Source organism: Mya arenaria, chromosome 10, assembly GCF_026914265.1.
Source record: "Mya arenaria isolate MELC-2E11 chromosome 10, ASM2691426v1".
Taxonomy (NCBI): domain Eukaryota; kingdom Metazoa; phylum Mollusca; class Bivalvia; order Myida; family Myidae; genus Mya; species Mya arenaria.
In genome coordinates, this window is record NC_069131.1 from 55112815 (window position 1) to 55124426 (window position 11612).

At 33.1% G+C, this 11612-nt stretch overlaps 1 protein-coding gene across 3 annotated transcripts in view; it reads left to right on the forward strand.

The window, feature by feature from the left end:
• Positions 1-7642, forward strand: part of LOC128205467 (nuclear receptor coactivator 2-like) — a 108319-nt gene extending 100677 nt beyond the window's left edge. For all 3 annotated transcript variants that reach the window (XM_052907118.1, XM_052907119.1, XM_052907120.1), the window contains one exon: positions 161-7642. In XM_052907118.1, the coding sequence (XP_052763078.1) occupies positions 161-229 (69 nt within the window). In that variant the 3' untranslated portion in view covers positions 230-7642. The remainder of the gene's footprint in view (positions 1-160) is intronic.
• The last annotated feature ends 3970 nt before the right edge of the window (positions 7643-11612 follow it).

The window sequence follows — 11612 nt, forward strand, 5'->3', positions numbered from 1 at the left end:
AATTAATTAAAAAGATATGACAAACTATGGTTAATCTCTCAGAAATAAATCAGTTTTAATATAATTATTTAAATCAATGTTGCTCATCACATAAAGCAACTGACTGATTTTATCAACTGCGTTGAAGGAATGATAATTTTGAATTTGCTTTCTGTTGCAGACACCTATTGAAGAAATCAAGCCAGCTAATCAAAAAGACAGCTTACTTCAGCAACTGCTAGCAGACTGAAGAAACATCTGTACTCAATACTGTTGTGTGGTTTACTTGTGTTCTAACAAGTGCTTGTGTTGTTGTTTAAGAGTTGAATAAGGTCTGCTGGCACATGCCTATTAGCTGCAAAATGGCCTGACCAAGTGTTCGCAATAAGAGTATTATGAATACTCTATCATTGTGTAAAGGATTATTCAAAGGGATACTCTTCAATAGAGAAGGTAGTGCTCTTCAAAGAAATACTCTTCAATGGAGAAGGTATTAATCTTCAAAGGGATACTCTTCAATGGAGAAAGTAGTGCTCTTCAGATGGAGGTGGAAAAAGCTGCTCAATTGGAATGTCTCGGGTATTTTCCTCATACACATGTGATCAGAATTTGTGTCTTATCACATTTTCTCTATGATATTATTTGGCTTTTTTTAGTCATGGACAAAAAATCAGGGGATTTGATTTTCAACCCAAAAAAGCCAATCAGCATTAGATGTTCAAGTTTCAATGCTATTATAAAGACAATCATATAGCTGCCAGAATGAGTTATAGTGTAACTAACAGTCATAAAATGACTACATGCTCCATATTTTTGTGATTTTTTACGTGCAAAGTGCTTTCACTGTTGGGAGAAAAGTGAAATGACAAATTCTTGTGGATTTTGCGTTATAGCGTGTAATTCTGTTTTTAAGAGTGTAACGGCTGGAAACTAGAGCCGTTAACATTATTGAATGACGCTGTGAGGATTTGAAGGTGTATTAAAGTCTAACAAAGTTGTTGCAAGTTTTCCGAAACTTCAAATGTAAGAAATGACTCATTGATAGTGATGGATAGGTATTTGTGTCATAATATTTCGCTATTGAGCTTTCTTACACAAGGAAAACTTCATCTGGACACTGGTTGTTATCAGTGAAAACAATTTTGACAAATATTACAAGTTGTGTATAGATTGAAGTGCTATGATTTTCAGAGTCTGTGATATAATCTTTGAAATTTTGAAATGTTGTTAAGAATGGATTCTGTTGTTGACGAGATTTGTTTTGTTTTTTTATTGAAAATTGAAAAACCTTTTTTCAAATTGTGAGTGAAATATTAGATCGTTAAATTCATCAGGAATTTGTTTTGAAGGCCAGTGGTTGAGAGAGCTGGGATATTTTGTTGATTGTAAGTGTGTCTTTAATTTAGGAGCTTTGAATGATCTCAGAGGTTACATTATACTATTTCTCATTGCTCATGTGTTGTGCTTTGAAAAGAAAAACATATATATATATATACATATATATATATAAATTGTTGTTTGTTTAAACGTTAAAGCTAGCAAAAATTATGCTGTTAATTGAATTTTGCCTTTAAGCATGCTTGTTGCTGAATCTGTTGAGATTTTGTTAAATGTGTAAATATAAATTAGTTTGTGTCATATTGAGTCTATGTTTAGCACTTTTGAGCATTAAGGTTTATAGCCATCAAAATATTTTTTTTTACAGAAATCTAAATTAAGCAAAGAAGCAATAACTATCTGTAGATACAATGTAGCTTAATGATTTAATATAGACACATGGTTGGTTTCGAAAATGGAATCTGATGCTAAGCTTAGAATCAATTTGGATATATGGTTTTGCTAGCTGAATATGTTTTAAAGCTAACTTTGATTTCACTTGTGCTTTCGGTCAAGGGTTAGAAAAGTGCTATCCTTACACTCTTAATTTTTTTTTAAAAACAAACAATTATATGAAATTAAAGTGTAATAATTTTTTACCTGAAAAAAATCATTTGTAATTTCATAATTCCTAAGTATAAGATTAGTTGTATAATCTGTGAAAATTATAAACAGATATTTTAATTGAAAATGCATAAACTACTTCAAATATTTTTTAAAAAACCCATAAAATTTTAGCTTGTCCATTGATGGAAAGAAGATTTTTAAACTGAATAATGTGATGTAATACCATAGCATTATCATCAAAGTGCAGATATTTCAACATTGCCTGCTTGAAGTGTTTTACAAGTGACAATACACTTACTATGTGTAGCATAGCCCATGACTCCCGCATAATTGTCAAGGTATAAAGACCATGATCAACTCGGAATATGTATAGGTTTTTTTCCTGTGTTTCTTGTTCGATGAAAAATCTGTCCCTCTGGCATGCTGTGTAGCAGTCAACTCTGTAAGCCTCGTTATCAGCTTTTGCAGGTGCCCTCATGTCGGATTTTTACCATTCGCACCGGAAACACATGATTGAAACTTTTCTTGAATATATTTAACTTTAAAATTTCTTCAGATTTGAAATTAAAAGCATGTTTTTTGTACACTTCACCAAAAAGCATGTGTCATTATTTACTGGTTTTCATCAGTAATTTAAAATAACATTTGACATCGAAAAGTTCCTAAGAGTAACACATTATAACAGAGTTTGAATAATTTGTTCAAATATCTGTTCATTATCATTTGATTTGGCTTTTTTTTTTAAATCTCATATTTTAAATTGCATCAAATTTTACACCAAAATATTGATCACTGTGCCTAGCGGCCAACGTCATGTCCAGCAAAATTGACGAGCATTTTCATTGCAGTATGATTTTTTAAAAACATTTTTTTCATTTTCAGTAGTCAAATAATTGAATTAATATGTTATCTTTAGGTTGATAAAATTCGCTGTTAAAATGATTTGAAACTTATCATATTTTTAAAATTGAACAGTTTTAATGTCTGCTATAACATATTTTTACAAAATTGTCAGATTTTGTGTTATATACAGTTATACACATTTATGTACATGTATATATCTGAATCGTGTACGTGAATGCTGGATATAAAGTGCAATTGTTGTTAAAACTATTCGGCAGGATTTAATAATAAAGGCATCAATGTGCATAGAGAATTGTGACGTGTAATATTGATCGTTTCTCTGTCATAGAAGTTTAAAATTCATCTCTTCATTCTTCTGTCATATAACTCTTTATTCAATTGTAAAATAAACATTGTACATTGGATGATATAATATATAGTGTGTATATTTTGTGAGATATATCATTTAAACATCGTTAGTTGAAAATAACATTTTCTTGTACATCAGACCTCATTAGCCTTTTAAACACATTGCACAAAGTCATTAATATTCATCCGTCATTTATATACATCATGTCATTGTAAATGATCATCTTTAGTCTAATCATGTTTTTCAATATACATATGTACATGTATATGATATAAAAATTGTCTTCACGCCATAACTTACACTTTAATACATGGACTTATCAGAGTTTAAAACTGTCACTGTTTCGTTTTTAGCTCGTCTGTTTTTCCAAGAGAGAAAGTCAAATGTGTCATAGAATTATGTGTCATTATTGTCAACGTTGTGCAAAAAACTCTAAAGACTGTTTCAAGTATTAAATTCTGAAACTCGAAACACCTGTTGCCTAGAACAATGCGCACACATAACGCAATGGCTACCGGTATATATACCTGTTTTTCTACTGATAAATCCAAGAAAAAAAGACTATGAACGGTAGAGTCAGTGCCTATTTCATATACAGATAGGGTCGGGTAGCCGGAACCAAACGTTTTTTTTTTAGGCTTTAACACAACAGATGAGCATTTGTTTTTGTTTCTGAGGCACTCTTTCTTAGATAAATATACGATAAATAGCTAGAATAAAGGGTTTAATAAGCTAACACATAATTGCACGTTTAATCATAGTATCTTTTCTATGTTGTACAAAGAAAATTGTTGTAAAACTTTACTGTACCCAAGACCAGTGTCATTGAAATGCATGATACACGGGTGCAAAGGGCGAGTTGTGTAATTAAAATCAGGAGGGTAGTCGTAGAAGTATCTCTCTTTAACCATATTTTCAAGGACTGCTTTCATTAAGTAGCGTGCCTTTAAGTGAACATCGTTTTAATTTGTACGCTCACTCCTTATCGGATAATAAAAACTCTGCCTACCGGTTCCCTTTCTAAAATTATTGAAAACTAAGAAAATGCTGAGATTTAATGAATCACTGAACATTTAGTAAACACTTCACAATTTTTTGGAAAAAAGGATTACTATTTCAAATTTGGAAAAACTTTCTGTTATGGAGGTTAAATATTGTGTGTATATTCCGCCAAGGGAACAGTATAAGCTTTAAAATGTCTGTAACCCATGTCTTATTGTATTCTGCTTAAGTAAACTATATGGTGGTTGTGAGACCTTAATAAGGGCATTTTGATGAGAAAATAAATATAAACTAAAATAATTATAATAGACCTATGCCATCAACCTTACATAGCACTGTTAATATCACCAGCAAAAACATGTTTCCAAATTTTGGAAGGTATATAGTTTCGGAACATTTACTTCTTACATTTTAAGCTTAGTAGTTTTTTAACATTTTGGAACCTTTGCTTCTTAAATTTTAATCTAAGGATTATTTTAACATTTTGGAAACATTTTCCTTAATTTTTAAGCTAATGAGTTTTTTTTAATATTATGGAACTTTTTCCACTTAAATTTTAAGCTAAGAAGAATTTTAACATTTTGGAACATTTTTCCTTAAATTTTAAGCTAAGGAGTGTTTGATGCTTTGGAACATTTTCTTTTTAAGTTTTAAGCTAAGGAATATTTTAACGCTTTGGAACATTTTCTTATTAAGATGAAAGATAAGGGGTTTTTGAACTCTTTGGAACATTTTTCCTTAATTTTAAGTATTGGAACATTTTCATCTTAAATTCAAAGCTAAGGAGCATTTTAACGCTTTGGAACATTTTTCTTTAAATTTCAAGTATTGGAACATTTTCATCTTAAATGCTGATACTTGGAAGCATTTTAACGCTTTGGAACATTTGTCTTTAAATTTTAAGTATTAGAATATTTTGAAGTTTGAGAATTCTTGACCGTACTCATTTGGAATATTTGATAAACGGCGATCAATGTTTGATCTCATTTTGCTATAAAAACCAATGTTAAATGATATTGTATTTCTACAGATGTCCGTTTTTGAATTGTTTCATTATGAGTGCAGACAGACATATTGCTATTAATAATTTCCTTTATACCATATTAGCGAGAAATTCAGTATTCACTTTAATGAACTCAAAAATCACAATCATCAAGTTTTTATCCCAAAAATATATGAATAGTTATTATGATAAATAATTTATTACCTGATGTGATGTTGAATTGATATGATGTTTTAATCGAATTAAGACTTCTATCGTTAATTATTATTTACTTCGCTTAACAAAAGAATAATTTGAATCCAAGTTCACATGCATTTGTTTGAATAGGGTTATCATGTGACTACTATATCTCCCGATAGGTTTAATGGTTATGAATATTTATAACAGAGTGGTTTCAGCGTCACACCAATTAACCATACACGAATAGGAGTCAAGTCATGCCTGGGCACTTCTTGGAGGGTGGTCAAAGTAACCCATTGAATTTCACAACCATGCATTGAAAGTGGTTATTTATCGATGAAATAAAACTCCTTTATCGGTCCATTGAATGGTTAAACGACAACCATCTTCCACCTTAATGATAAGAAATACTTCATTATCGATTCCTAATAGAAATTTACAAATTATGATAGTTCCTTATCTATGAATCAGTGCTATTTACGTATTGCTGTACAATTTTATTACCCCCCCCCCCCCCCATTCTCAGTATTACGCGAAGTCTTGCTCACCCATTCCTGGTACGGAGTCTCTTCAAAACATGTTATTCCAAATTGACTGCAAAGAGACCTCCTTGTTATTATGAATAGTTAATAAGGTGAAATCCAGAGGTTTGATTGGATGTCCGAGACACATTTTAGGTGATACTGAAATAGCCTAGAAGTTATGGAGATGAATATTATTGCATTACAAAGTTTCTTAAATAGTCTATGTTCCAATGGTATTAGTGTAATCGGAATGATATAGCATGGGTTCTGACTCACAAGGGATTGTAGTTAGTAATAAATTCAAATATTTGATCAATAAATCCACAGAAATAGTTTTAATGATTTACTGAATCATGATTTAAATATTTTGAGGTAAAAACAATAACACTTTATGTGGCTATGAGAGAGAAATTTTGCTTAAAAACAATGTTTTTTCCTTGTTGAGAAATTATGTTGATGATGAACAGTAAATAAGTTAACTTATGCCATTAATTGAATCTGAAATACAATTATTTTCATTATTATTATTATTTTCAAGGCATTTTTTTCTGCAAAACACGGACTTAGATATAAAAGAAAAAATGCACTGGTCAATTCTGCGAAGACTTGCTCAAAATCTGGATTCTATGTAACAGGGCTTGTTAAAAATAATTTGTGCCGAGCAATACTGAAAGAATTAAATGGGCTGGTTCATCCAAGTCGTAATTTCAATGACTGCCTTGCCAGTGCTTCATGATAAATTTTAAGAATCACCTTACATGAAATTTGTGATTTCTGTTCTAGAAGTGCTATTCTGTAAAGTATGTGTATATACATGTAATACAGTTTTTGATGGGCTCACAACTTCACTGTTAACATTTTGATTACACTCAAACTTGAACTTACTTCTAATAAATCACACTTTTTAAGCAATATTCATGTAATTTATATTTCTTGGCCTCGCTTTTTAAACTGCCCATATTGGCTCCATTTTATCACATAATGACTAGGATTGATTTTCATTTATATTCAGTTATATTCATTTCGAAACAAAATGACTAGTTCAATTGGACAAAGCACTTATGACTTTAAAATAAAACTTTATTCAATTTGTATCTCTAATTTGATATTGATGTTACATTACTTTGCCTTTCAAGGCATACTATAACCAGGATAGTCCTAGTTTTACTTTCTCTTGCACTCAAAACCTACTATTCTAATGTTCAATTTTCAGGTAATTTCCTCTTGTACAGTATTCATAGAAATTATTCAATAAACAGGAGTTAGTCATTCAGATCTTGTATTGTAGATCTTGTACGATAGTGCCGGATCTTGTATTTTAGATCTTGTATGATAGTGCCGGATCTTGTATTTTAGATCTTGTATGATAGTGCCGGATCTTGTATTTAAGATCTTGTATGATAGTGCCGGATCTTGTATTTATTATCTTGTACGATAGTGCCGGATCTTGTATTTAAGATCTTGTACGATAGTGCCGGATCTTGTACGATAGTGCCGGATCTTGTATTTAAGATCTTGTACGATAGTGCCGGATCTTGATTTGTAGATTTGTACGATAATGCCAGATCTTGTACGATAATGCCGGATCTTGTATTTTAGATCTTGTACGATAATGCCGGATCTTGTATTGTAGATCTTGTAAGGTAGTGCCGACATAATCATGTTTTTGTTGAGTATATATCTGTTATGTGATCACCATTGTTTTGGCTTGTTATGTGTAAATAGATTTTAAATGAACAGACTTCTGTTGTATGGTGACCATTGTTGCTATGACAAATAAAATATTCTGTATGAAAGGATTTTGTTTTTACTTTACTGAAATTTCTTTCACCAAGAATCGTAGGTACATGGTGCACAAAACACTTGTCATTTTGTCACTTTGTAATCATACCAAATTCTTGTGCTCCTCTTCAAAGGAGAGGGAGTACATTACTTTACAAATGTCAGTCAGTTGACGAAAGCTGAAAGCTTGTGTTCAAGTTATAACTCGACAATGCCTGGACCTATGGTCCTCAAATTTGATCTGGAGGTTAGGCCTGACCTTAAGATGACTCCTATTGATTTTGAGGTCAATGGCTCAAAACTCTAGGTCACTGAGACCTTGAATGCAAAAAACTTGTCAGAGTGATAACTTGACAATGCCTGCACCCATGACCCTCAATCATGACATGAAGGTTGGATGTGACCAGGAGATGATCCCTATTGATTTGGAGTTCATCAGGTCAAAAATCAAGGTCACTGACCTTGAACCTGGAAAGCTTGTCCGAATGATAACTTGTGCCTGAATCCATGGCCCTCAAACTTGACATTAATGTTGTGGGTGTGACCAGTAGAAGACCCTAAAGATTTTGAGGTCACCAGGTCAAAAGTCAAGGTCACAGTTACCTTGAAAAGCTTGTTCGAGGGATAACTAAACAATGCAGACCTATGCTCCTCAAAATTGACATGGAGGTTGGGTGTTTGGCAATGACTCCTATTGGTATTAGGGTCATTAGGTCCAAAGGTCAAGGTCATGATGACCTTCAACGCAAAAAAAACTGGTCTAACTGATAACTTGACAATACCTGCACAGAGGGTCCTCAAACTTGACGTTATCAGTCGATGACACCTATTGATTTAGAGTTCATCAGGTCAAATCAGTTGGGATTTCAGTCCATGCATATTTCATTAAACTGTCCAAACATTCCTGACAACATGGCACTCAGGAGAGCATAATAATGTATGACAAACACCACATGTTAATTGTGAGACATGTTTAAATTAACTCTGTTCCTTTTAATCCTTAGGGGTTTGCTTCAGTATAGGAGTTTATTTGTAACTTCTATTATCTTTAATCTGTATAGTGTGTTTTTATTTCCTCACTATAGGTATTCATTTTTCAATATTTGCTCTTGTTATTTCAAACAAATGAAGCTAAATTATGAAACTCAGGCCCTAAGATAATTTCAATTTACAACTAAAATTGACTAATATCTGAAGTGAAATGGCCCACATTACTTCGAATTTCATCTTAATTGTGCTGAACTACAATATTTTCCTGTGTTTACTGTTTTGGACCATTGTGCTGGAAACTGCAGTTTTATTAAACTGGTTTATGTGATTGTAGGACACTTTGACAGTAATAAGTTGAAAAATTATATATTTTACAATCGTGAAGAAAGCTATGATAACTTGTACGAAGTTGATTTTGTTGGCACAATTTTGCCCGCGCGGGACCGGTCCCCTTGTGGTCTTGTGGAGAAAACCGTACTACCTGGAGGAAACCCCCTTGTCCGGCTTGGTGACCACTTGCCACATTCACATGCATCCAGGCCAGGAATCGAATCCGGGTCTCCTTGGTGAGAAGCGATTGCGATAACCACTGCGGTAACTGGACACCCCAATTGTATTAACAATTAACAGTTATTGGGTTAAGACAGGTCTCTGGCTTAAAGGGACTAGACACCAGATGAAACCATCGCAATAAAAAAAGAAAAATGCCAAAAACTTATCCAAAATTGATATTTTTGTGTACCATGCATTGAAACTTGTACTAGAAGTGGTCTTAAAGTGACGCTCTTATTCAAATTCATACACATGTATAACAAACTTAAATTTTGAGTGATAAACCTTCAACTACTTACTAAATAATGCTTTTATGAAAAAACAATCCTTACAACATGATTGCAACCATGTATTTAATAGCTGAAATGCAAAATTATTAAATGATTGGTGAGTGCTAAAAGATTTACTGTGATCTTCGATTGTCTCATTAGGTAGAAATGCCGTGTTTTTTGCATATTTTTCAAATTAAACTCGGTATACTCGAACTATTATTTTTGACATTTGTTTATCCTTTTTGGGATATTAAAACAATTATACAAATTGTGGTAAATCTTATTTGGGAGTAAGAGTGCATCTTTAAATATCCAATAATTGCTACAGCGAGAAGGGACCTCATGTGTTCTCGCTAATAGCTCTCTGCCTATAAAACTTGCCCGAGGGTCTTCTCATGGACAGGTCCAATGTCGAGGCAACAACCTGGGTGCGTTGATTAGCCAATTTCTAGCAGGCAGTTTACAGCCAAATCCCGGGAAATGGAAAGTTAGCTGTGATCACCATGCTCTATAGTCCCATGGCTGGAATCATCCAGCCTTGCAGATAACACGATTTTTTTACTGTATGTTAAAAACCATGTGATCTTACTTTGGGCAGAACTTAAATTTTCCGCTCTCTATCGGTCAACTTAAATAATTAACCACACTCAGTTTTTCAATTATTTAAATAGGACTCTTACTGAGCTATGTGGTACTCTCTGTCTTTGCAACTCCCGTTTATCAAAAGCGCTTTCACTTTGGGGAACTGGAGGTCACAAGCTCAAGTGTGCATTAAAGCTTTCGGCTTAAGCAATGCACCTTCACTGCTTTATTTTAAGGCTAACAGTCGCTCACATTTGCAAGTTGGTCTCACGCTTGCAGTGTGTGTGCTAGTCTGGAGTTCCTTCCATGAAATATCAGTAAGCAGGGAACCAGACTATGTATGTGCTTGTAAGCAGGGAACCAGACTATGCATGTGCTTGTAAGCTGGGAACCAGACTATGTATGTGCTTGTAAGCAGGGAACCAGACTATGTATGTGCTTGTAAGCAGGGAACCAGACTATGTATGTGCTTAGATACATAATTGGCTTACTTGAGCTACTGCTGGCCTTAACTTCATGCCAAGAAAACAGGCTAGCCATCTCATTACCTCACAACAGTATGTATATATTATATACACACCAGAACTACAATAGGACTGTCAAGCATGGGAAAAACTTTGAAATAACTGCCCTACTATCAAAACACATTTGAGTGATGTCGTCTGAAAGCCATCAAACAGAGTCAATATGTAAATAGTTTGTTATGCCATAATAGTGCTATTTGCAGGCTATCGAGACCTTGCAAAGACGATCAATGCTCAACACTTAATCTGGTATGGTGACCCTAACATAGCATGGTTCTAGCAGGTTTTGCAGATCATCTTAATGTATGCATGTGACCATTATCGTTACGTTGACTAGATGAAATTTAATAACTTTGCGGCACAAGTTGAACAAGCTTGACTTGACAGTTGCCAAGTCTCTCATGGGTTCTGCACATCACCTAAGTTTGAGAGTTGTGATTGGACCATTTCTGAATTTTATTTGTAATTCTCTATGTTGAAGATACAGAGCAGACATAAAATCAATATTCAAACTCATAACCTACGGGGTAGTTTCAAGACCTTGACCAGCCGTGGTTCAAATATTTGTTTTTCATAAAATCATGAACATGGGTAAAATGTGTGCTAGAAATGCATATAGCTTTACTAAAAAAGTGTAAATACTAAGTACATTCCTTTTCAAGTTCATAGTAATAGTTCACAGTATAAATAGTTCACAGACCAATTGCATGTAGCATTCATTAAAGCCATCAAGTTTATGTTTGTTCTTTTTGTGTGCTTTCTGACGAGTACTACAAATCTACTTTTATATAGAACTGGAGTATATTTCTCACAAACCCATTGACAACAAATGAAGATACAGGCACTTTAGGCTAAATAATTTATTTTTTATTGGTTTGAACTGTTCAATGTGAACAGATTATCAGAATTCTTGTTTTAAAAGTTATTTTTTATATATAATTCTGATTTTATTTCAAACTCGACTTATTTTCAACAATTATTCACCAGGGTGAAAACTGTGTTGCTTTACAATTACAGACAGACCCAATCATCAGTTTACAAATGTTGAAGGCAAAACAAGACTGA